We start from the raw sequence: 27,847 nt of genomic DNA on the forward strand, positions 1-27,847 counted from the left end.
AGCCTATCCGCTGCGACGGAAGAAGAGGGCTTGTTTTTTGAATTTATTGGCGCTTGCCGTGTTCGCCATGACGCTCTGTCCGCGCTGCTAGCGGCTGTATTGTTTTTAAATGCGAACACGCACTCGTTGTTTTTCACCATTGAGTACTACCGTGCCGATGAAACGGGAGATAACGGCTGCTGGTAAAGAGGTAAGTCGTGTTTACGTGTAAAACTCAGAGACAGTGTAGCCGACATGAACACAACAATGCTAACTCACCGTTGGACTTTGTATGAGGGCTAAGCTAGCAGGCGTTAGCCGACCCTTCCTCCACGGCAACACATCCACCATTTCTTCTCCATATTGCTGTTTTACACGACTTGACAACTTCATCCTCCACAGCAGCTTTATCTTGGTCTTCCCTGAATTGTTGGAATGTTCACACTGAGCTACATCCACCGTTTCTATTAATATCCATATAATGCTACGTTTCCATTCCTTTTTATTGTGATACGCTTCCTCAAAATATAGCATGGAATTGTTGGTATGGTTGGTTTCAAACGTTCGGTTTTGTTTGTTGAATGCATGTAGAGTCAATGTGTTTTGACATTGTTGGGCTGCACAACAAAGATTTGTGATGACACCACGAAGCTGGGCTTCACATTCAATTGCTTCGCCTTTAAAAAAAAAAAAACGTTGTATTGCATCATTTAAGTATTTACCCTGTGCTAATAAATTAAATGGCACTTTTTTTGCTCCTGTCAAGGTTGTGTTTTAATCTTCTTTATGTGCTGTGAATGACAGATATCTGATAAACAGCAAAACGTTTCTCAAATCTGAGGTAGATCCATCGTGTGTTAAATCTCCACACTGTGCTTGCACTATTCATAAGCATTATATTGACGTATAAACATTTGTTATGTTTCTATTGATGAAAATGTAATCACAGTAATGATTATTGTTGTTTTATTGTTCTACTATAGAATCATGTTTATCCGTTACTGTGACAACCAGGTTGTGAGGAAGGGCATAGATAGATATTATCTGATTATTTAGTTTTAAGTTGAGTTGAGTTTTGAGTCAACTGAGATGAGAAATTATTCTCTGTTTACTCTTTAATAAGTGAAATTTCGGGTGAGATAAACCACTTCAAAGCGGCGATAGCGTTAGTGCTTCAGTTTCCCTGTAATGAGTAGAAATAAAGCTTGAGAATCCTCGTTGCAGAAATACAACACATAAACATTGCACTCCCAGTCTTTGCCTGTTGACACTTTAGTGGGTACACCTGTGTAAAAAAACAAGGCAATTTAATGCAAGCTGAAAGATGAGGTTTTCTTCTCTATACTTCCAAAATGATACGATGGATTGAAATTTTGATTAACATTACAGTATTCCACTGGTAACCAGAATATTGTTCAAACATAACTCTGATGTTCTCAATTTGAAATGTGAGAAGTGTAAGCTAAGCCTTTGTTTTTGTTCTTTTGCAGCAACATTGAAGTCGATTCAGAGTGACCAGGATGGCAAGTGACGTGTGTAGCCACGTCAAGGTGGTCATTCGGGTGAGGCCGATCAATGACCGTGAGAAGGGCGAGAACTGCCGAAATGTGGTCCAGGTGGTTGATAACCACATGCTCGTCTTTGACCCCAAAGAGCAGGACATATCATGTTTTGGGACTCAAAGACTACGAAATAGAAACGTCAACAAGAGGGCCAACAAGGACCTGAAGTTTGTCTTTGACCACGTGTTCGACGAGAACTCTACTCAAGACGACATATTTCAGAGCACCACTAAAGGAATATTGGATGGTGTGATGAATGGATTCAATTGCACAGGTAACAAATTGATAAATACATTTGGTGCATTGAACACCGCTTTCAGACCTAATGTTAACGTTTCCCTTGAGTGATATGATCACAAGTTGTATGGCTCTTAGTACAGGTGTGAATGCTTCCAAGATGTTTTGAAGATACATTTTCGATCCGACCACATCCGTAGGTGGTCTGATGTGCATGGGGCCACGTTTCTTGAGCATTGCAAACACAAATGCGTCCCAGGCCCCGTTGAAGGACTGCAAACTCATATAAGATCTTTTGACCTGCTGCAATTTCATAATGAATATGAAAATATATTTACCATTTCCCATAGATTGAATTGTTTGTCTCTACCACTACATTAACTCTGACTGACACACATTTTTCTCCAAATGAGTTAAATGTTAATTAATTGTAAACCTCAAGGCAGTACATTGATTTGCTCAGCCTCTCCTGGCTCCATCTCTCTCTCTCACACAAACACATTGACAACAGACCCATCTGTATAGTCAGAATGGCTAAAAACAACATAATTTGGTCTTTGCAAACACAAATGACGTAAGTGTTGATTTGCATATAGAGCAGGGAAGCGAGATCTGATCACAAGTGGTCACTGGAGACTCATCCAGGATGCATTCTAATGCCAGGTGTGAGCTGACGTACTTGGAGCTGTCCACTTCTGATCAGATCTCACGGGACAGATGTTAATACCAGGTCTGTACACAGCCAAAGCTGCAGCTCGCTGCCAAGCTTGTTGGCAAAGTGTTTGGCAGCACTGTTTGCTAACAAGTTCCCCTTGTCAACCTTATTAAATGTGATGATAGGTTAATGTTGTGTTGACAACTTGTTTCTTCTGCACCCAACAACAAATCTGATGTTGCAGGTAAAATGTTGCAGCTGCAATTAAAGCTCCAAGTCTAATGTTGGCTTATGTTAAACTATTGCAATTAGCAACTGATAACTCTGTGTTAAGATAAGACAATTACACCTCACTTCTTGCTTCTTGCTTCTCTTTTATAGTTTATTAAACACAAAAGGGTCATTGTGGGATTTTTTCCCCTTCTTTTCTTCAGTTTCCTCCCAATACTTGTCACCTTGCAATACCTTTGCATCATCTTACAACCCTTTTTGTGTTACCTTTGCTTTACCTTTTACATTACCTCACATTAACTTTTGCATTCCATCACAATATTTTTTACCTGCCCCCTCATCCATAGGAACAGTTAAAGGAAATGCTCTGTAGACACATACGAGAGGAGAGATGATGTGACACTTCATGTTATGTGTTGCACATTACTCATTTTGTAACACAACAGCTGGAGCTGCTCCGTCTGAGTGTAGTGGGTGAAGCAGTGGCTGTGTTATGGTTATTGCTGCACTTGTATTTGTTTTGATGGTGCTATGGATGTTGTTCATTAGCTGTACTGTGACTACTCTTTGCTTCTCATAACAACATAAGCCAGGCAGCCATAATCAAAGCCGTCATGTTGTTGAAGTGAGAAAATATTATTTTTTAAAACATGAATAAAAATCCTTTCTGCACTGTTTATTCTGTAAAATAAGACTTTTCATTTAGCAAAATTAACCCAGCTACCGATATGTCTGTAAGGGGTTCATATCGGCCAATTTGTATTGGTCAATGGATAAATCGGTCGAGGTCTAGTGTGAGTTTAAAGCTTGTTATTTAGGTTATGTTTGAGACAGTATTGCATAATGTAGACCCACTTTTAAATTCAAGCTGATTTAAAATATAATTGCATCATAATCTCGCTCTAGCCAGCATTATCACAGCAAGCAATTTTCATTCAACTTATGACTCAGAAATCTTCTATTTGTTGCTTTAATTGCTCACATTTCATGTTTTCAAATCAGTTTGTGGTTGTATTCAATTCAAAGCAAGTTTAATGTTCTGGTTAGGATTGATATGTATGAATTTGTCTTTTAATTTACACATTTTTTTATTATAGTGTTTGCCTATGGTGCTACTGGAGCAGGAAAGACCCACACCATGTTAGGCTCGCAAAATAACCCTGGGGTCATGTACCGCACCATGAAAGAGCTGTTCAAACGCATGGATGATGCCAAGGAGGAGAAGGAGTTTGCTGTTGCATTCTCATATCTTGAGGTGAATATTAGAGTGTTTTTCTGTGTGTCCTGAGTAATTTCTAGAGGTGTTTTTAATGAATTTGCTGTTGTAATTTTTGTCCGTTCACAGGTTTACAATGAACAGATCCGAGACCTGTTGGCTAACGTAGGCCCTCTTGCAGTTAGAGACGATGGTACTAAGGGAGTGGTTGTTCAGGGCCTTACGTTGCATCAGGTCAGTAGTAACATGCATCGCACACACTGCTTTATCATAGGGTTTATTCACTGTAAAACCGCTGTTGCTACAAAATCAATACATCACTGTCACTTTACAAACAATTACTTTCTTTTTGCTATTCTGTTGATGGTGTCTTTTTCGGATGCTCTGTGATGGTTCCTTTCACTGACTCACACCATCTATTCTCTTTTTACAGCCTAAAACTGCAGAGCAGATACTTGAGGCTTTGGATTCTGGCAATCGTAACAGAACACAGCACCCCACTGATATGAATGCCACCTCTTCTCGGTCCCATGCTGTGTTTCAGGTATTTCAATCCCGTCCTAAAGAAATCATGGTGTCATGAAATAAAACACAGGAGAGAAGAGACTTGCATTCAAAAGCTTGACTGCAAACTATTCATATATTCGGCTTAAAGATAATTAGTATTTAAATTATCCCAACTTGAAACTCTTTAAAGTATATGAATTTGAGGGGGGGAAAGTTTGTGAAAATAAACAAAGCTAAACATGGAACCTTTACACTGGTTCCATTTACATTTTTCGTGCAAAAATAGAAATTGAATGTGTTTTGATATCTTTTTCCTTAGCATAAGTAAAACGTCTACCTGTCTGTCTACTCTTCAGCTCATTAGTATATCTTTGTCTCTATCCTCAAGCTTACTCAATATTATTATTTTGTTGTGCTTTGTAAGAAAAGGCAGACACGACATAGTCTGCCATCATAGCACGAGAATTAACCAGTAATTAATCTCTGTCTCAAACTATGCCTCATCGGATCCTTAATTTTAGGGGAATGGCCCTGAATAACCCTTGAAAATGCCTTGAATTTGACGCTTGAGGAGCTGTGGGAACGTTGTCTAACAATGCATCACAGTTCTGACCTTTTAATTGTCTTTAATTGACTGTTGTTCTTTTTCCAGATATATTTGAGACAGCAGGACAAAATTGCCAGCCTCAACCCAAACGCCTGTGTTGCCAAGATGAGCCTGATTGATCTGGCAGGCTCGGAGAGAGCCAGTGCCACCAACACCAAAGGGGCACGTATGCGGGAAGGTGCTAACATCAATCGCTCACTCCTTGCCCTTGGAAATGTTATCAACGCCCTTGCTGACCCAAAAGTGAGTTTATGGAAACCTACATATACTTTATAAACCGGGTTCATATATGGACACTGATTACATTGCATTGCAAAGACGGTGCTCAAGTACAGTGAATGTGCAGAGTTTTACACAGATCACAAATTATTAGCTGAGTAAAAGATATATATTTCATTATTACATTTTTATGTTAGTAGTTGTTCAGCAAACCCTCAGCGAACAGGTGGATTTCCATCATGGTTTTAAGACTATTATGGTTATAGGTTTAGGACATGATTCACTGACCTCCATATAAAACAGAGCGCCTGGGAAGTTGAGTCAACTCAGTATTTGGGTATTAATTCATTCCAGTTGCATACATTAACCTGTCAAGCAGTCTTCTCATTTTACACACCACTCTCAAGGGATGAGGCGCATGCAAGGCCACATGCATTTAGAAAGTGCTTTGCAAATGTACCACAGCCATGTTGAAATTTGATCCTTCCTCAACAGGTTACTGCATTCTTGGGTTAAAACTCTGCTCTTTCATACACACTGTCCACTTGTTATTGTTTACCCTACTCACTCTTTTTGAGTGTTGCAGTCTTGGAATAGTTTGATCTGTTCTGACTACAAGGCCAACCACTGATCCCCAGTGCTCCCCCACCCAATCCACATGGTTATTGGTGGTCCAGTGAACACTGTTGGCAGACGAGGAATTCATGTAGTGACCATTGTTTACAGGAAAGAATGTCCCCACTTGTGTCTGGGCTGACATGCCTTTCGATGAGTGAGGAGAAAGTCTGCTCATTCTGTCTGCGCTGTTCAGTATGTCATCCTCATGCTATGCTGCAGAGGTTTTTTTGTTGAAAGTTGTTTGCCTTAGGCGATGTCCAAGCCAATGCTGATACATTTTACAACACGTCTCTTCCCCTTGTTGTTCTTCCATAGACACCTGGCCATGGTTTCTCATCCTAAAAAAATGGGCTCTCTGAAAATGTTGTATAAAGTGGACACATTAGATTTAGCCCGTAATCATCAAATCTGTATCTACCACACAATAAAATTGTACATGGTTATAGTAACTGTACAAATGTTGCCCATCGGGCCTGGTACGAACAAAAATGTTGAAATTATATTCAGTATCGGTTCAGGTTTGATCACGTTAGCTTGGCTAGCTACGTGATTATTTTACATTCCAATTGCCTGTAGCTTAGGAAAACCCCAGGCTTAGGGTGGGAGTTTAAACACAAATATAAGAATGATTGTCGGGTTTGTTTCCTCTCATGCTCAGACTAGTTTGGACAGAAAATTGCAGCACTCTAGAATACTTATTATGGCTGTAGAGGTGGAGGAAATTCTCAATTATTATATGGATCGCAATGCGGACATAGATAACTCTGCATCAATGCCGAGACAGAACATAATCTATTTTTTGGGATGTTCCACCGCTGTATAATTATGACCACCATTGCCTCAGGACCAGGACAAACGAACATTTAAGGTCTGGTCGTCTTTTTACCGGGTCAGAGTCTCCGGTCAGCAGGAGAGTGTCCTTCCTCAACTCTCCTGCTGACCTGCTCTCATTTTACACTTTAACAATAATCACAGACACTAATCAGAGGTTATTAGGATATGAAAAGTGAGGCACATATTTTAACAATTTCCCATAATTTGTGTACACTTCAATTTAACCTAAATCGTTAAAAAATGTATTATTTCTGTGGCTAATGTGCATTGTTCTCATTTGTTTCAGAGCAGGAAAGCTCACATACCGTACAGAGACAGCAAGCTGACACGGATACTGAAGGACTCCCTGGGAGGCAACTGCAGAACGGTCATGATTGCCAATGTTGGCCCCTCATCCAAGTCATATGATGACACCCACAACACACTTAAATATGCCAACAGGGCCAAGGAGATAAAATCATCGGTTAGTATTTAGGTTGTTGTATTGTCATATAGTTGTCAACTGTAATAATACTGTAAATTGATGAATTTCTCTTAAACCATGACATCTTTCTCTTTATCATTACCTATCAGCTCAAGAGTAATGTTGTAAGCCTGGACAGTCACATTGGCCAGTATGCAGTGATATGTGAGAAGCAACGGCAAGAGGTACTATGAAACAACCAATATTCATTAACTAGAAAAACAAATCCACAAAACCCAGTGGAAAGTTGTTATACTTAATACTTATTCATTTCTGACTTTTTATTTCTTTGTATTTTTCATGTGGAAAGATTCTCCAGTTGAAGAAAAAAATAAAAGAATACGAGGAGAACAACATGGTGCCTGGGACTTCCAACACAATCTCTTCTCAGAAACCAGCTGAGCTCAAAGGGTAAGTGAACACATGAGTGTGAACCAGAGTGTAGCTTGTGAAAGTGGTTGTGTCTTTATTCAAACCAGTTAAATTGTAAACGGTGTAATTGGAATACAGGCACTGGTTGCTGACAGACACAGCACATAGTCGGTGATTGTCAGGTAATTGTCCAGTGGCACATTCATGGGACCTGTGGTTTTGTTAGTGGTTCTGGTGGCCTTATCCCTTACACTTTATACTGAAGTGGATCAGGCTCTATGTGATGGAATTAGAAATGGTGATATTGGTTTAAGGAATCAAGTATGATATTCAAATAGACATTTCTACTGGTTCGTTGAATAAAGTTATTATTTCATATTGTTCTACAATACAGAGACACACATTTGCTTACACCCTGAAAGTGGCAGCAAAACTGTTTTATATGGCAGATTTTTGCAGGGCTCTTATGAATAAACCATGCAGGGAAAATCATTTAAGTCTGGAGTGTTGATTCTCAATGGGATAGGCAGTACTGTTATCACTATGAAATTGCATTTAGTTCTTAAATTAGGTGTTTATAACAAACATATGCCTTAATAAAGAAACAAGAGCTCAGCGTTGTTATTGATTCACACAAACATGTACAATATGCCAGTAAAATGTCATTAAATGTTAAAGAGCACACGACTTGATCATCTGAAACCTGATGACATCCATTCCACGTTTTAAAATGCATATTAAATAATATAGAGGATTGTTTGTTGCTGGAAGTCTGTAGGTCAGTAGTTGTTGTTCATTGCTTCGCTAGATCTTGTTATTGCCTCTTTCCAGACTTTTATCTCGGGTCTATGACGAAATCTAAAAATACTTTATGAAATTAACTCCGCTCCCTGCCCACTGTCTCCATCTCTTCCTGGAGGGTTCCCAAAGCATTCCCAGTCCAAATGGGATATATAATCCCTTCAGTGTTCTCCGGGTCTGCCTCTGGTTCTACTACCAGCTGAACATGCCTGAAATACCTCCACAGGGAGGCATCTTTGGTGCATCCTCATCAGACACCCCAACTTCCTCGACTGTCTTCTGTCCATAGCTGATTTCAGATATGCATTGAACTGCTCAGTTCCTCTGTATTTTATCCGGAGTAGGTGCATGTGTGAACGCAAATTCAGAGGGAGAAGCTCTGCAGTTTTTACGGTCTTTATCCACCTGGCCATTAAGTCCGTAGAGATCCAGGAGAAGACTGTGTGAACACGTGACAAGAGCAAAAAAGCAAAACATCTCCTGGTTAAGTGACTCATGTGAAGGACCATCGGTTCTACTTCAGTTTCTGTCTGGATCTCTGAATATCTCACCATGTCCCTAAAGCCCCTTTCTCAACGGACAAAAACTACTGATGGAAAACCTGTTCAGACATGTCATTAATATCCTACCTGAGAAATCCAATTACAAGTGGACATCTCCAAGTTTGTCTGTTCACACCACTTATGATAGAATCTCACTTACCCTCTATACTTGCATATAATCCTAATTTCTAGTCTGAGTTTACAAATTAGTCTGATGTCCAAGTGCCGGTTCAAGCGCGAGACAGAGATGGAGGGAGAAGTCAGGAGGGGCCGACTGAATGAATGGCCCAGGGCACATTTGTGTTCACACAGGGGAAAAAGATTAGGGCCACATACGTCAAACCACCTCCAGATCTCAAGACGCATTGAGAATACAGAAGGAATTTAGTGCTGACCACTTTTGATCAGATTATCCAGGAAAGATGTTGATACCAAACATCGGCTTTTTCTCTTCAGTGCGAAAGGGTAGAATCTGCATTTGTTCCTTGGTCACATGACTCTGCAGTAGTCAAGGGTATACACAGGCTGACAACACCAAACTTAATTTTTGACAGCCAACGTTCCCAGAGTGGACTGTCAGCAAAATGAAGCAAATTGCTAATACAAGCCTGTGTTCAGCTCACTAAATCCCTAGTTTACCAGATTGCTTTCTTGTTTGTTTTACTGCTGTTTGTTTTACTTTCTCTGAGTTATCGTCCAATGAAATCAGTGCTTGGACCTTCAAGAAGGAAACTGTTATTAGCTAGAAAACTGAATCTTTAGCAATGACCTCATGCTGCATTGGTGGATATAGCAAAAGTTCTATCAAAAACTCACCATAAATGGGTTTTTTCGGATCCCATCTTTCTGTCAAAATAAATGGCCATTTTCGCCAAAGCTGATTGCCCATTGGTTTCCACTAAAGATGATCTATATCGGTCTACTCTGCTGCTGTAATGTTTTCCTTCAGTTTCATACCATTTCATGGGGTGTCAGAGAGTGCAAGAGGTTCTTTCTTCAATGATTTCACGCTTTTATTTGTTGGTGTTATTGTTTTGGAAGTAAAACTGTAAAATTCTTTTAGAGCCTAATTAGCTATTTGAACATTGATATTAAACTGTGTGGGTGTGGGTGGGTGGGTGCGTTGGTGGGACTGGGTGATATGGCTGGTAATTGATATTGCAGTATTTGCACGGCTCACTGTTTATCACCCTGGCAAATGGCTCTTCTTTTTTATTTTATAACTGATTTCCAATTCAGTAAATTATCAGATTTTGCGCTATATTCCAAACAGTGGGTCAAACACAAGAAATGTCAATTTAGTCTCAACTATCCCTTATCCTTATTATCCTTAACTATGTCTTTATCAGTCAACATTTTAATAATGACCAGTTTTTAGCACCTTCACTTTAAATTCAAATCATGTATATAAATTGAAGTTGTATATGCATTCTGTAACATCAATCAGATCAACAACATCCCATCCAGGCGTCTTATAAACATACCATTGCATCTGTTGGGGTATTTGGGTTGGGGCGGGGGACATGGAAAAGCTGAATGAGTCTCACTCCCACACATTTCATTCACTGGCATCAGAATTCACAACTTGCACAGTGAGAGGCTCTGAATAGAGGCTGCACGTGTCTCGCACTATTAAAAATTCAGCAGTCTAGCAAGGCCACAACGTCTCCTACGTCACTGGAGTTACATTGAAGAGTGCAGTCACATTTCAGAGACGGCTCTCTGGTCTTATTTACCTGCATTTCTCTCCTGTCTCTCCTCCGGTTCTATCTCAGCTAGATATCCGCTTGCATTCAATCTGGAAATTACCTCAACTCTGTCACAATAGATAACATAGTGAGCAAGTGGTTTATAAGAACTCCTGGCACAGTAATTAATTAAATTTGCTCTTCACATGTGGCACAGCAACATCTTATCACATCTAGCTTGAATCCCTGTGATGTTCTATTGGATTGCACTTTGAGAGATGCTTCTCCTATTTTGCCCCCCTCATGTATGCGCATCAGAGAGGACAGCAAAAAACACTTCCCAGTATATTAAGTCCAAAACAATACAAGTGCAAGGCTAAAAATTATCATTGATGAATGATTGAATGCCTTTGACCGCACCAGCATTATATTGTGAAGATAATGTAATGGACTACATTGAACCACGCATATGTGCCTGCTTATGGTTTTTACCCCAGGAGTTACAAATGCATACAGACCCATTGGTCCACATTTTTTATTGTCATGATGTCTGACAGCCAAATATAATCTTTTAGACAATTTGTATAGCATGAAAAATGTAAATTCCCTAATACAACCCTTTTAAAGGAAAAATAGTGTAATTTTCTCTCTGTCTCTCTCTCTCTCTCTAGGGTGTCAGAAGCTCTGCAGCAAATCTTCTCTAGTCGGACCCAAATCAGGAGAGAACAGCTGGATCTGGAGAGGCAACTGAAGGAGAACGAGCTGCGCCAGCGCTATAGCGAGGAGGACAACCTGCAGGTCCAAACTTTCTGTGCCAAAGAAAAGACGGAGAAGGTAGCTGATGCTTACACTGCTATCCACAGATTCCATCAACCACGCAGGAAAGCAGCTGCTGAGTCATCATTTCACATCTCTGTTCTCTACAGTTGTGTTAGCCTCTCATTTATGCCACTACGGGACAGGGTCACTGCTCCCCAGGTCCTGGCTGTCCTCTCCTGTTTGAGCATTAGGGCCCAATGCCACTTGAAGTAGAAAAAGTGAATCCTCAAAAATCCTGGTCCCAAAGTCTGCAGAACGGTCCACTATTATCCACAATAAACCAAAGTGTGGGAGTTTTACTGATAGTTGTAATGAATCTGTGCTGCTAGACTCAAGCCTGGTTGTCATACAGCTGTGATTATTGTGATTTAATAGTATGCCATATTATATAGTCCATTCATAATATTACTCAAGTGCCCTTTTTTTTATTGCTTTCACTAGGCCACTTGTAAGCATGAGCGGAAGATTGCCAGCTTACGCACTCAGCAGCAACACATTTGCAAGCGTCTGAGGGAGTCAGAAACACGTTTCCAGGAAAACGACGGCTGGCTTCATCGTGTCGAGAATGAGATGAAGTTGGTGAAGTTGAATGATCAGACTTCAGAGGTAAGTAGAGCCTATCGACTCTTTCACATCGGCTTGAAAGACTTGTGTTTTTGTTGTGACAGTACATTGACATTTTAACTTTTCATCTTGTAACAATTACATGCAGAAGTTATTTTAAAATCTTTTTAAATTTCTAATTAATTTACCTAACTGACATTGTTGTGGCCACACTTACACAGGTTCATAAATTATTGTAAGACTTTGGTCAACAGATTTAGAGAAGGGAACAGTGAGTAAAGCTAGATGCTTAATTACATAACTTGTAGACAGGATGAAATTGCTAGAGTTGATGTTAGAAGACAAATCAGCCTAATTAGATCAAGAGAAAAATGTTTCAGTGTCAGTTACTTCAAAACTCATTGCTTGTCCTTTGTTTTTGTTTGTTTGTTTTTGGAAGTAGGCTGTGTCTCTACTGAAGTCGTGACTGTCTTTGTTTTCTTCCCATCTGTTCTCCCAGTAATTAGAACCGTGCTCATTTTATTTCTCCAGCTCACTCATGGATCACTGAAGAGAATAAATCAATACCATTTACTCATCCCTCACACAGCAGCCAGTTACCTAAAACCATGTCCATGTTATTTTTTCTTCTTTATCCTTTCTTCCAGGAACTGACCCAGAACTATGACGCACCCACCGGTCAAATGTTCTCTCTGCTGTTGTTTCATGGTTTCTTTACGTCAGAGTTTTTTTCTCTCCCATCCCTTACCTTGAGCACACAGCTTGTCTGATGAAACAGAGATGAAAACAGAACTTAACATCTTACCTCTACTATCCTGACCCCCGACAATTATTTAGTTTCCTCTAATTCAATATGCTGATATAATTAAATGTCTGACCTGACTTCTTCTGTTTCTTTAGGTGTTAGAGAAGGAACTACATTGCCACAGATTGGAGCTGCATGTAAATGACCTCCAACAACAAATCAAGCAGATCGTGGCGCTCACTACACTGCAGGATCAGGAGAACAAGCGGATTCAGAAGTAGGTTGACGAAACCCAGAATCCTTTCCATTAGGTTAAGTTAATTAATGCTATTTTGCAGGTGAATGAACTAAACAACATCTCTATGTTTTTTCTGTTTTGTTTCAGAATGATGGAAATCTTGTTGCCCGCATACAGTCGGCACTACTCTGCGTTGCAGGGGTCTGGGCTGGTCACTGCAGCAGATGAGATGGCGAACGACGAACTGGAGCACCTTGTGTTGAGGGAGAGGGGCGTGGTCTGGGCAGACCTGGAGGGGGTGGGGCAGAAAGGTGAAAGGACTGGAGTGGAATCACAGAAGACAAATGAGATGGGACGCATTGGGCTCCACGGCGAGATGGCTCCTGTCCTGTCTTTCTCACATTTGAAATACCACCAGAGTAGCCCCTGCAGTAAGTCATCACCCTTCTCCAATTAATTTATCTGTTTGTGTTTATTATGCATGCATTTAAAAGATTTTGGGGGGGTAATTACATAATCATTTAATGCTGCAAAATTAGGGTTCAGCTCATAAAATATCAGAAGAAGTGAAAAATGTCACGCTGTCCCGGTGCCCACTTTGATGTTTCCTATTTTGTCTGACCAATACTGCGCCCACCTGTGCTTACACCCATGGGTATTAGCATTCTAGATAAATAAAGAAAAACCTGACCTCATAAAAAGATTCAAACAAGAACAGAACTATGTTACTTTGAAAAAACGGATAAGAGAACGGATACTTTTTTTGAGGAGGCAGGTCCCCCCAGTAACTACATATAAAAAATTTTCCAATCTTACCCCTCTTCCTCTCAGAATGTATGAAAGATAGATTTTTTTTTTATGAGAGAAAATGTCATTTGGCTGTTCTGTTCTCTCAAAATCCAGGAACTTTTTTTCCCACATTCATTTTTAACTTTTTCAAATTTCCAGGTCTGATGTATATTTTGGGTCCAATGCGAATATACAATGTACAGTTACTTTTGAACTGTCATCTCTGCATGACCCAGCAGCACCAGTTCACTCATGTCATATAAGCCAAGACAGATAGTGGAGCACGAGCCAAAGCTGGCCAGCAATACTCAAGTACTGTGATGGTGTCAACAAAACCGGTTCCTCTCCCTCACAGCTGGCTTGCTTTAAATCACATCACGTTTACTAGTTTCAATTAAATTTGTTGTCAGTTATACAAAGTATTAAATGACTATGGGATGAACGAAAGGATTTAACGTTGGGGAATTTAAATCTCCACTCAACCGATAAAACATTATCATAATTTAACATTTACTAATAAGGGCTACAGAAGCTTTTCTAGCTCTAGTGATGTTTTGATGAGATGCTAATGTTGCTCCTCCTTGACTCAAATTACGATTTTCTCAGGTGCAGAGGGGCAGACAAAAAGAGCTTCAATTTGCAAAGCAGCTCCATCCCCAAAAGGTAAAACTGCTCTCCTCTGCCCCCCCTGTCTTGCTGACATCCTGTAGTCATTAATCCATACCCCCTGCATACCTGTTAATCCCTCCCACCCCTCAATCATTCACTTATTTTCTCTCTCCCTGTCACCTTTCACTCACTCCATCCATCACATTCACACAAACATACTTCAAGAGACAATGCTGCGTTTTTTATTAAAGCCGAGCACATGGATCAAATTTGTTTTTAATGTGAAATATAAATTTCTAACGGTTTTGTGTAAGCCTAAATTTAACTTTGCTGTTTTGCTTTTTATTTTCTGAACACGTTTGTAGCATTTTTGCTAAAACGACTTCTTCAGAGCAGTAAAGTACACAATAAAAATCAGACATGTAATATAATTTGATTTATAGCTCTGCTGCAGACATTCTGTCCCGGCCAAAACTTGAATAATAAAATTATGTGAATACTCACAACCGGTTTAATAGAGGGAAAACTGTGCATGTGGAACCTTTGGGGATATATAATACATAAGCCTTTGTGAAATATTGCAGTTCAAATTGGCTGTAATGATATTTACTGCAGGTGGTCTAGATTTCCCTGAAACATATTGTGGGAAATATAACTTTTGAAGAAAATACTTCTTCCAGATGACGGGTTCCTTGAATGGGAATTAAATATGAAAGCACCAGGGAATTTGTCACCACTGCTATTAAGTTTCCTCACAACTTATTTTGATAAGTCAACTCTGATCGAGTATTTAATTATGATTTATTTCTATCTGAAATAAGAAGCCCTACTTTTTCTGTATGGTCATTCCTACACATCTTCGTACCCTACAAGTCAAGCCAGTTGTTATAATAGTTTATTTTTTTCCATACCTTTTATTTGTTGTTATTCAACCATAATTGTGCTTTTCTTTGCCAATTTGTTTGTGGTCATCTAATCACAAGAGGCAAAACCTTATCACACTTGTAATAGTGTGGTGATAATTTTATGTTTATAACTTTAAATGCAGAATTTGACTCAAAACTCTGGATCTGCTATTTGAAAAATCTCATTAATATTTTTCAAACAATAGAATAGTACTTATAGTAATAACAATTAGCATTATCATTTTTATATTGATTAATGACTTCCAAAACCCTCCTTAAACAAAGTGCTTTGCACAAAGATTTATGTACAACACAATATTATAAAAAATAAATAAATAAAAGTATTGGAAAGATTATAAAATCGTCACAGCTCATCCAGAATCAACGCCTTATATAAATATTGCATTGCCCATGCACAGATCCCATCTTCATGCAACATACATTTTAGTTTTAAAGACTTAACGTTAGCTTTACACTAAATATAATTTATGTGTAATCAGTGTCATTTATTCAGTCTTTAAATAACTGTTTTTGCATCACTATTTTAGCTTCAGGTTCATCTCTCTAATAAATCATAACTCCTGTGCATCCCTCCTCAATTATGCATTCACTGACTCACACCTGCATCCTTGAAAACCACCCTGTCCATCTTATCTACAGTCTGGAGCTACAGCTTAGTACATGTTGTCCAGCATAATCAGCTATTGCTCAATTACTGATAGATTCTGAGTTATGTAGGGAAACAGCAAGGATGTTTTAATAAATAAGGTTTTAACTTAGCATTCAGACAAACTGCTCTGATCTTATCCTGGTGCTGTTTGTTAGTCCCTTACTGCCTCCTCAGCTCTTAATGGTAGTCACTGCAGCATGTTATGAGAAATGGCTCCACCCTGCAGCTGGCCAAGCCAATCAAATTTCATCGCTTTTAGAGAGGGTTGGGGTTCTGAAAAAGCATTAACTCTTTGTGGACTGCTTAATAATGGAAAACCACATAAAAGGGATCTATTTGAAGGACCATTTCTTCATTCCATAACTCATTGTTGATTATCACATGTCCACACATGCATTTATAAATAGCTCCCGGATTTTTCATTCAGCTTTCTCCCACGGCCCCCTCCTTACAGTTATTTTTATATTCCTATTCAATCCCCCACCCTTACCTCTCTCTTTTCTATTTTTTCTCCCATAGATTTTTTTCTGTCCCTTCTGCTTCAAACGTCTGTTAGCCTGGCTTTTTCCTTTTCCTCTTTTCCTCCTTTTTTCTGTCTGTCTAGCATCTTACCCTCCCAATCCCTCTTGAGCTTCATTCATGAAAATGCAGATCCACAGCAGGGCAGGAAAAAACGTCAACAGACGTAAACTCCCCTGCTCCACCAACCAGAAAAGGCGCACTATAAAAAACTGGCAGCAGCAACCAGGCGACCCTAATTCAGTGCAGCCTCCACCAGAAATAGCAACTCATGCATGTATTAATCCCCTACAAGCCAAAAATATGTGATAGAAGGAACTCTGCTGCCATTTATTGCTAGGGACAACTCCTCTGCCACAGAAAAAAAGCTATTTATCACTCTACATGCTGTCCAACCCACATTTTCTAAATATTGCATTTTGGTAATGTCTAAATCAGTCTTTTACTCTTCTATTAAGTGTTCTCACTTCCTTTACGTGCTGGCATTTTCCCTTGTAGCCCCATTCATAACCCCACACCTCTGCAGGAAATGCCACACGTGTAATCGTGTTCCTAATGCGATGCAGACACCACGGTTTAACCCCGTTCTGCTCTGCAGCTGTCGCTTTTACATGAATACATAGCAAAAGCACTCACTGGATATAATTTCACATATCAATAAATATGTATAATTTGGCACTTCTCTTTTTAGTGTAAAATTAATAACGAAATGACATACTTTATGTGCAACATTAAGTTGTTAATGTTCTTGCCAGCATTGTAGATATCTTATAAAAGTACGGTGGTATTTCACTCGCTAACAAACCTTTAAAAGCTGTTTGCAGACTCATTTTGAGGCTTGGCTAGTTCTCTCGATAAATGTTTATTCAACTTATAATTTAATGAATAGAAGGACAATTGCACTTTTGGTTGTGCCTTTGACTCGGTGGAGAACAGCCGGTTCTAGGGTGGTCGGAGTGATGGAACTGTTTATGTTTTATAGTGGTCATTTTCACAACATTAAATTCTAGTGCAAACTCTTAGACGGGTTTGACTTTTTATCAGTCTCAAAGTAGCACAGAAAAAAATAAGGAATATCTTAATTAAAGAATGCATAAATGTTTTTTCCCCCAGATGCCGTCCCATGTCCCTCACAAATGGTTTAATTTACAACCACTGTTATGTGCACCAATAAAAATTTATCAAACCTCAAAAGTTCCTAGCTAGTCATAGCTATAGTTATAGCCATTAAATGGTGACCTACTGTTGGAAAGCAGTGCAAGAGAAAGTAAAAATAGAGTCCAACAGAATAACTAACAGCCACAAAAGAGAACATGAAAGGAACTTGCTGTGTTGGGTCCCATTAATGCAGTTAAATCTTACAGAAATAGTGGCTTATATTGGCACGTATAACTGCACATAAATACATTTTCTTCTTAAAACAACACCTTTTATAAAAAACAAACATCCAGACTGATAGATAAATCCCTCAAGTACTGGTTTCTTGATAAAATGCAGTATTTTTTTTTTTCTCAGTTCCATTGTGGCTTAGTAAACTTGTGTGAGGAGGGGCTTCAGTTTTTAATTACTTTGTGCTGTGCAAAACAAATCCAAGCCTACTGATCACACTGTAACTTAAGGGCATGATCCATCTCATTTCTCTGGCATGACATCTTTTTAAATTGCACTGTTTAGCCTGAAGCTGGCACTTTTTACTGATTGAGAATGAGAAACAGAATGATTATGGGAGCGATGCGGCCCCGCTTCCTTTATAAAGTGGATTGATGTCGTCCTACGTTTTAGACAATGAATGGATAAGTGTTTTTTAAAGATTGCTTGTTACAGATACAAATGAGGCTTGAAATTATGGAACATTAGGACTTGATGATTGGACCAAATATAAAGGACGTCAAAGACAAAGTCTGACCACAGGTCTGCTGACAGTACCATCAAACATAAGGATTACTTCAGGCTAATTCATTTACTCATTGTCTAAAGTAAGTTGAGGTGTCAATAGGGCAAAAACAATATCAATAGATGCACAAAAAAAAGTCATCTATATATATTGATATAAAGCTTATGCATTGTATAAGCACAGTGAGGAGGTATAACAGGGATTGACGGTGCCGGGCATAAGCAACAGACCCAATCTTTTCACAGAGTTAAATGCAGATAGTGTATGGTACATCACCGCTGTGAGAAAAGCACAGAACAGACACAGATACAGAAATCTCAAATGTCCAAAACTGCTGTAGCTTTGGCAGACAAGTTTATGTTAATGCCGGATTCCCACCACAGAGTAAGACGCTAATTGAGAACATACTGTATGTCCTCCGGTTTATGGTGAAAACTCTCTTCATTACAACGCTCATTCTTCAAAGGTTTTAGTTTTTTTGACAGTTGGGTTAAATTCATTTAAGTTTATTAACTTTTGACTGTTTTGATTTTTAGGTAGAGGAAATCCGGCCGACATGAAACAAGAACCACATCCCAGAATGCCCATCAGGAGAAATCTGTCTGCGTCACTGCCACCACAAAGCCCTCAGTCCGCTGCCAAGGTCCAAGTGTTTGAGGAGGGCATGTTTCCGCTCCAGTGCACACCAGAACCTGCTCGAAAAACTGTTGAGGCGCTGCCGCTGAGCTCCTCCACTGATATGGATCCCAACATGACCTTCGAAGTTCTGGACAACGATGATCAGACTGCAAATAATGCAACCATCATAATAAGCGTTGGAAGTCCCGGTCAACCATCCAGGTCCATTGACTTCTCGGGTCACAGCCGACTACAGCAGCCTCCTAAGGCCAATGAGGGGACACAGATTGCGACTAAAAGGTCAGAACATATTCATGTCTTTATTTTTCTCTAGGATTTCAGGGGATTAGTCTCATATTTTTTAAAGCAACACTTTTAGATGTTTCTGAGCTTTACCATTTAAAATCCCTTAACTGGAGATGTTCCACTACCATTTTCCTTCATTCCTAACCCTGTGTTCACATGTGTAGAGATTCCATATAAAATTTTAAAATAAAAATATAATTTACTCTTACTATTTTTACTGGTCCAAAAATAGAGCCCAATGCGAAACACTTAGCAAAACGGAAGTCTTTGACCTACAACTTTCTGTCCGACACACTTCTCATGATCTCAGAATATATTTGATCCCCTCCTAAAGTCAGTTATATAACCGTTCTGTTTTCAGGCTGGCCTATAATGTGGATTACAGTTTTCTTGACTCTATACAGTTCGTTGGTTCTCTTGCTGCTCCATATGGTGCAGCCTTTTTTTTTTACATTGAATGCATTGCTAAATGGGCATACTGCCTACTGCACTCCTGTGGTTACGCCACAATTTACTGCTACAGAACTGTATACTTCTTACTGCATAAACAGAAAAGTCAATACGAAACATCCATGGTAACTGAGAACACTTTGGGAAATGCCATAGAAAATACTGCTGTCACAACAAAAAAAACAAAACTGATTTAACACCACAATTTAGCTGCAGACATAGATTTTGATATGGTTAGTTCAGGGAGAAAACTGTAACAGATGCCACAATCTATCAGAACCAACAGTCTCACTTTCTTGTTCAGAAAAAAAAGTATCTCAACATGCACTTTTCAGCACTGGAGAGTTAACCAGGGAGAGCGATGCAGAACGATCAGTGAGCAAGATAAGCATGATTACAGTTTGAGACAAAGCCTTTTCTTGGATGTTTTCCAAACGTAAATTACTAATTGATGTAGAACTCATGTTTTTGTGTTTCTTAGGTTTTTATCTACTTCTTATCATTTTCTCTGGGCTGCACTTGTACAGACAAAGGAATAAGAGAGAAATCTTAAAGTAGGAACATTTAAGTGGCATAAAAAATACAGAAAATCCTCTACACTTAAATTTGTTGTTATCGGCTGTTTGCTTTTAGATGTCAGAGACTAACATATGTCACTAAATAAATTAAACCAATATTCCTTCTAAAAGGAATGATAAAAAAAAAGGACAATGATTGAATAGTTGCCTGTTAATGCCCTTTTGAATCTGGACAGCTCCTGTCCCACACATTTTAATAAGCATTGCTCCCTGTAAGCAACATGTGAAGTATTAATTAATTGTATGGAAGAAATTATTTATTTAAGTAAAAGAAAAAAATCGATTGAGTCATTTTAATGATTCAGAATTCATTCAGGTCTTTCTTGAATCCAAACTTTTCCCTGGCTGCCGATGCAAAGCTTCAATGTTTCCTGTGTAAAAGTCTTGTTGGTGACTAAACCATTCAGAAGTCGTAAATCCCCTAAACGGTATTCAAAACAAGACAGAGACTGCAGTGCAAATAGTATTATTCTCACCAGTGGCATGTTTCGAGACTGGAACACTGGGTCAAGAGGTTTAAGTCAGCCGAGCAGCTCCTTGGTGTCTTAGCTGGAAGTGGGAAACAAAACAGGGAGCATTTAGAGCTACTGCAGCAGAAAGGCTTTGTGTTGGTGATTGACGTTCCCGGCAGAGGAGGCTTCACATTAAGATGTTGAGTGTGGGTCATTTTATTTGTTGGACAATATCTGTGCTACCCCACGAACATTCAGGACATGTTTTCCTCAGAGACTAAAGCTCGGGGATAATCAGACTTTATGAGAGCATCTGGTTGATAAGCTGGTCTGCAACAGACAAGTCAAATCCCAAAGGAAAACTCTTGTATCAAGACAAAACAAAAGCTTTTGTAAATATTAAGACCAATACACAAGCTATTGTAGAGGGCCCTGTGAAGAAGTCGGCGAATTTAGAGTAAGAGACACAATATCTTTTTTTAAACTGGGTGCGTCCATTTTACCCTGGCTAATGTAGAAAATAAATGTTTAAAACTGCAAGGTGGTTAAGTGGCAGTTGCCTGGGCAGAGTTCAAGCAAAGTGCAGCAGACAGGGACAGCAGAAGCAGAACAAGTTTGCGGTGGTGAGCAGGGAGACTAGGGCCAGAAACTCCAGTAAAACAAATGTATAGACCTGCGGAGGGTTAATTACATATGGTGATTTCAGGTTATACAGATTTCACCACGTTTTTCCAAAAACAATCCATTACGCTGTGTTTATTAGATGCCATCTTCGGCTCAAAGGACTCCATCACATGTTTGGTCTAAAAATTGCTGGTGCTGTGTGACTGTCCTGCAATAGAATGTGTTCACTTTGGGTTTGGCTTTCGTGCTTAAACCTGTCCACTTTCTGTTCTTTCTAACATTGATTTAAACATCAACAAGTATGAAGCTGCTAAATGATTTTTTACCTAATAACTGATAATTCAGGGAGACACCTTATGCAACTTGTCAAATCCATATGCAAGACAACCTATGCAAGCAACACTAAAACACGTCAAATTCATCTGAGAGACATAACATTTTTCATAACCAAATTTCTGAATGTCAGTCTACTGTAATGAGGATTCTAATATTAAAAAAGTTCAATACACGTAGCTTTCGCAATACAACAGAAACAAAATGCTATAGGAAAAATCTGTTTATTGTTGTTTTTTTAACATGTTATTTTTGAAAACGTTAGTGGTAAATGTCGTGGTAACATGAACCTTTGCTCCATAGACAGCAGATTCCATCTTTACAAGATATCCGACGAGTCAAGCCGACCTACATGGCATTGACGTCTGCTGCGCAAGGAAAGCGTAGATTTAATCAGTAAGTTTTCCTAAATTCATGCAAATAATGTCTTTGAAGGTGCTGGTAGTGGATTACAAATTTTACAACTACAAAATATAAAAGATTACCAACAATAATAGCTACATCTAGTTGATGTCAGATGACGATGAACTTTGGTTGCTGGTTTAACTTTTTCTATTTTCCCTCTCTTTTATTCAATGAAACAGCATCGGAGAAGAGATCACTCAGGGTCTCTCTGCACCAAAGCGTATAAAGAAAGACCCGTCGGTGACCCAGAGACCACTCAGAGTGCATCGGTTTGCTGGTAAGTGTCTACACAGGAAAAGTGACCTGAAGAAGACATCCTCACACAGTGTTGATAATTAAATAGAGATTTTAATTTTTCTTATTATTGCGACCATAATGATGTTTTTTATGCGTCATAATCCATAATGTAAAATGATTTAAATTCATCACTTTGTGAGATTAAAAGTTGAATTTATTTTTTTACCCTAAAATTTGAAAATCAAATAAATATCTTAAAAATGCAGTCATTCCTTATGTTTTTTGACCATCTATCTACCCTCAAACTATCAAAACGTGAAAACGCACTTTTAAAAATGTTACAAAAAAGGTGTAAATTTTTTTAAAACTGATAACTCTGATAAACAAATTTAGACCCTTTGCTGTGGCACCTCATCCTTTTGGCTTTAACTGTCCATGAGATGTGCGTGGAAGTTGATCAGAGCTCACAGGTGTTGAACTGAATTTACTAGCCATGGAAGAGCACTGTATAAGCTGCCATAAGGCACACTGCATTACAGGACAAACATCAAGCCATACAGTCCAAGGAACTCCGTCTCCAGACGAGTTCCAGAGGTATAGCTATTTAATTTGCGCAGAGACATTTGTAATCCATTTAAAGCAGATTAAAGAATTTGTTTCCACTTTTAGAGATGATACCATAGTGTAAATGGCAGTATCGTCTGCATAATGGTTTATGTTAGATAGATAGATAGCTGGATACTTTATTAATCCCGTGGGAAATTTGTTGTCACTTTTAGGGATGATACCATATTGTAAACAGCAGTATCGTCTGCATAATGGTTTATGTTTCCTTTTCCCCAAATTCTACAGCAACATCATTAAGTCTATAGAAAATAAAATTGGTCCCAAAATTGATCCTGGGGGAACACCTGCCTTTACAATTAAAGATAGAGTTGTAATTTTCTCTGGACACAAAGTTCTTTCAGTCAGTTAATCACAGAAACGCTGAAGCCCAAACGTTTGAGACTTTGAAGAAAAAGACCATGATCGACTAAATCAAATGTTTTAAGACTCAAAGCCATAATCACAGCTAAAATTGTTTCTATTAACTACTGAAACAATGGTTTGAATACTTCATTTTTATGACATTGACATCTTGTCACGCTGTAATTGTGGTTTACAGAGTGTAGACTGATGAGTCAAGATGCAAATTTTGTTCATTTACAATTACATTCACAACATAAAGTGCAAAAAGTGAAGGGGTCTAAGTATTTTCTGAGGATGTTTGGTGTCTGTCCTCAGGTTCAGAAGAAAACAAGCCGGGTAGAGTTATGAGGAGCGTTTCTGAGGGAAATCTCCACCTCCTCGAGCCTCAGAAATCCAGGTCCCTTTTCTACAGAACTTCCCAACAGATAAAAAAAGTGGCCAAGCGGATGTAGAGCAACATGGTCGAACTTTTCAAACTCAGCCTTAATGGACACTCCCACCGTCTCTCCACCCTCTTCCATCCAAATGAATATCCTCTAGTCCTTTTCTCTGAAAACCTAAAGAAGCCGTCTATTGTGTAGGTTTCTCCAACATATAAGTACTAACACAATAACATGGAATGTGTAAGTTGTATGGTTTTCTCACTCTTAACTTCAGCATCACACCACAGTAAAATGTTATTACACTGTATATAAATGTATAGTTGTTGTCATCTGTTTTTTTGCAGTCTTTTATTTCCAAGCCTAGCCATAGATTTTAAGATATTATTTTAAATACTAATGTAAAGACTGCGAGAAATAAAACATGTCCTGTGGATTCCGGATGTTTTACTTTTACTTACCTACTGCAGCTATTCACTTCAGCAGTGATCAGCCTCGTAGGTGACGATATTTCACAGGGCAGCTATTATCAGAGGTAGACTGTACATGACTTCAAATGCAGGTATGGCTTAAAAAAAAAGAAGGAATCAGCTTTGCACTGAGAAGTTTGTGTTTTCTTCTGTCATTGTATTTTTTATTCTTGTACAGTTGCACAACATAGGGGTTATTTATAATCCATAATGAATCTGGTTGTAACTGAATCAATGTTTTCAACAAATAAATCCACTTTTAGTTGCTGTAAGTGTTATTGTGGTCTTAAATAAAGTTTGCATTTCAAGATCTGCCAACACTAGACATAATTGGCGTCGGGACAAGCTTGGGGAAGATGGAAAAACCGAGTCAAAAAGTAAAGTTACTTTTATGACTCACTGTGGCTTGAAGCACATCTCACATTGATCACTTTCTAGTTTTCTTATGAAAAAGGCGAACATTTGATCTGTATTGAGGAGATAATGGTGAACCCTTTAGTGTAGTGATTGGTATGGAGACATCCAACATTCAGTCCTGAAGCAGGTGCTGTCATTACCTCAAAACCTCAAAGATTCACATTAAGAAAAAATACAATTAGTATTTTCACCTCTTGCTTAGTCATTAGGTGGGTTTAAATATTAATGACTCATATTTGTGTATTATTCAAATTTTATCTTACTAATGTATAAATTAACAAATACTGGAAAAAGGTCTTGCATTGGTAAAATGTTCACAAACTGGTTCCATGAACAGAGTTTCCACAGTGTCTTAAAAAGTATAACATTTCATCATCTGAATTTCAGGCCTTAAGTCTTATCTATCGGTAGGTCTTATTTATTCAACCTTCAATTAACACTTCTTCTGTCACACTTTGAAATGTATTTGTTTGTTATTGTTGTGGGAGCCTTTCGTTTTTTCCCCCTTGTGTTGTTTATTATTTATTGTTGTGGCTTTTTGTTTTGTTGACAGGGGTTATTTATATTGAGAAATTTAAATAAAATACAAACTGGTAATTGAAAACTTACAAAACCCCTGGTCACAATTTATCAAAGTACACTCAGCTTATCTGTGGGAAAGACTATGGATGATTTGTCATGTTTCCGGGGTAAACAAGGTCATTGTTGGAAAGTAAGTAATTGATCCAATATTCCTTTATATCTGTCGTACTTGACTTATGTCTTGAATTTCAATCATTATTGTCTTTAAAACCTGGGGGGGGGTTCAAGAAAAACACAAACGACAGTTATAGTAATAATTGTATTTCATTTAACAAACTGGTCCAGTCACCACGCGGTGTACTCATTAAAACACAACAAACTGAATAATCAACATGTGACAGTTTCTCTAATACATACATTTTTTTCTTGAAAACAAGAACAAAGAGTGTTTGTCCGGAGGTGGAGGCGGCCCCCCCGCTGTTCTCTGTGCAGGAAAAACTCAACTGGAAAACAAGAGCCTCTTACTCCTTCTTTTAATGAATCAACTTCTTAGGATTATTGAAATGTCCAGCCTCTGCCACTCAGTCATCGTATGCAAATGCAACGTAAACACTGACAAATGTAAGAAGAAATATAACGATTGTCTATAAATGGTGTTAAACAACATGACACCACTTTAAGAACCATTCCTGACTGATTGTGTTGTCAGTGAAGGGTTACTGCTCATCTGATGTGGATTTAGGGAAACGTTAGAGATCCTGTTGTGATGGGTTAACACAAGCAAACTGCGTTCCTGTAAACATGTTGACGTTCTCACCCATGAGTATTCAGTAGTACTATATTTTACTTGATAGTCATGGGTCACACCACGCCCATCAGAGATCGATAAAAAAAAGTAATTGATCCTGTGGGAAATTCAGGTGACGACGAGATTCAAACCCACACTGGAGCATTGTTTACACAAAGCTTAACCAGCTCCTCTGAGCTACCCTCGATTGATCACGGCCTTTATTACGATCTGAACTGCACACCTGGGATGTTTGATGACGGCATCTTCTATGGTCGTGATGATGTGGTGACAAAATCTGTCCATAGAACAAACATCCTCCGAAGCACTGAGCACCCACCTCCGGGGTAGTTCCTGCTACAGTGGTTGTCTCCAGGACCTCATTGTGCCGTGATGACACACGCAGACCCGCTACATAAAAAAACAACAGCAGCCATATGCTGACGCAGCTGGTTAAAAGGTTCAGGAGCCACAGCTAGACAACACTTTAAAATCGTATTTTCAAAAACATGTCAGGCTTTCAGACGATGCATTTTTAGCCAGATCAGATGTGAGGAATAGCTGTGAACGAGCTTTTATTAGAACCCCAGGACTTAAAAAACAAATGTCAAAAAATACCTCCTGCATGTATCTCTGATGAGGGTGGGACCTGATTGCTCTGTCTGGAGAGAACCAGACTTGTCACTTTGAATTCAGTCTTGCAACTTTCATTGGCACAGCGTTCAGTGTGATCTTTATTTTTAGCTCAGGAGCTCAATGCATATATCAGCACTGTACTGCGCAAGCACTGACACCCTCTCATGCTCTCATTCACAAGAATCTCTTCATTTTGTGTGTGTGTGAGAGAGAGAGAGAGAGAGAGAGAGAGAGAGAGAGAGGGGGTGGAGAGGGGGAGAGTGTGTGCGCACACAGGGAGGCAGGTCTTGGCTAAAGTTTATTAACTTTCTATTAGCCAATGGGGCGTCTTGTGCGTTTTTCCCGCTGACCAATGGGACAGATCGAGAGGTTGGAGGTGGGTGTTGCTTAGCAACTGCAGGTAGAATCTCAGATCATGTCGGACCCATTGTTTTATCTTTCCTCCATGAGAGACATAACATGCTATGTGTTGTGATTTGTTAGTAAAAAAAAAAACACCTCTGTGCTAATGCGTCACAAAGTTGATAACTCTATTTCTGTATTGTTAAACAGAGATCACACAGACTCTGATGGCATTTCACCCTGAAGACAGAGCGATTTGATTTTCACTGTCACCGGGTTACTACAGTCACAGGAGTTCAGATGTTACAGTCGTGTTGTTCTTCTGATCACAGGGGAAATGGCCTCTACTGAATCTCAAGCAGCGTCAGAGATGAATGGCAATAAACATGGACAACAGATAAGATTGATTCCACATGTAAATAAAACCTTCACCCTACCACACATCATCAACATAAGGCACTTGTGAAAAAACAAAACACTGATGTAATTGCTTGGAGTTTTATTCTTTAAAAAAAACGACTCTTATTCGAGACACCTCTCGTGTTGACCTACATGAAACTCAGAGCGTTTCTTTTTTTCTAGACCCAGCGTTTGAACAGGGCCTTTACATTTGTTCCCTCCAGTCAGAGAGACCCAGATAATCACATACAAATATACGCATGCGATCCCTCCTACGATGTTCCCGACTCCCACAAGGCAGCACGTCACAGCTGTGAACTTTTCGTCCCCTGTCTAATTAGATGACCTGATATCTTAAAGCAATATGTCACGGTGGAACGACTCGCACAGAGCTGACCTCCAGTACTGTCTGTCCTTTCACTACTAATAGTGTTGCTTTTTGCCTTTTCTTTTACCTCTGTTAGCCTTAAAATTGCATGTAAATGTCACCTGACGATAGGTTTCCACCAACTGGGTCTAATCTTGGTGTGAACATGCAGAAAAATGAAGATGAATATTTCAGATTCAAGTAGTGCTTTAAATATTTGTCTAGAGCAGCCTCGGTATTTATTATTTTATGCTTCTCCACGCTTCCTTTTT

The 27,847-nt window shown here is 39.0% G+C and overlaps 1 protein-coding gene across 1 annotated transcript; it reads left to right on the forward strand.

Moving 5' to 3' along the window:
- The first annotated feature begins 36 nt into the window (after positions 1 to 36).
- kif18a (kinesin family member 18A) lies at positions 37 to 24,372 on the forward strand. The gene is made up of 18 exons (XM_053427375.1): positions 37 to 190; positions 1,470 to 1,815; positions 3,762 to 3,919; positions 4,010 to 4,114; positions 4,314 to 4,424; positions 5,040 to 5,237; positions 6,952 to 7,128; positions 7,239 to 7,313; positions 7,439 to 7,539; positions 11,203 to 11,365; positions 11,792 to 11,956; positions 12,815 to 12,936; positions 13,045 to 13,328; positions 14,293 to 14,349; positions 18,820 to 19,201; positions 21,948 to 22,040; positions 22,229 to 22,326; positions 23,571 to 24,372. The coding sequence occupies exons 2-18, from the start codon at positions 1,500 to 1,502 to the stop codon at positions 23,705 to 23,707; spliced, it is 2,742 nt and encodes a 913-aa protein (XP_053283350.1). The 5' UTR covers positions 37 to 190; positions 1,470 to 1,499; the 3' UTR covers positions 23,708 to 24,372.
- The last annotated feature ends 3,475 nt before the right edge of the window (positions 24,373 to 27,847 follow it).

Source organism: Pleuronectes platessa, chromosome 1 (genome assembly GCF_947347685.1).
Source record: "Pleuronectes platessa chromosome 1, fPlePla1.1, whole genome shotgun sequence".
Classification (NCBI taxonomy): domain Eukaryota; kingdom Metazoa; phylum Chordata; class Actinopteri; order Pleuronectiformes; family Pleuronectidae; genus Pleuronectes; species Pleuronectes platessa.

What these genes read in the sequence shown, in the direction of transcription:
- kif18a (XM_053427375.1), top strand. Translation starts at nt 1,500, where the DNA reads ATGGCAAGTGACGTGTGTAGCCACGTCAAGGTGGTCATTCGGGTGAGG. An exon ending in AAACCAGCTGAGCTCAAAGG is followed by an intron (nt 7,540 to 11,202) that starts GTAAGTGAACAC and finishes CTCTCTCTCTAG; the next exon opens with GGTGTCAGAAGCTCTGCAGC. An exon ending in TGAATGATCAGACTTCAGAG is followed by an intron (nt 11,957 to 12,814) that starts GTAAGTAGAGCC and finishes CTGTTTCTTTAG; the next exon opens with GTGTTAGAGAAGGAACTACA.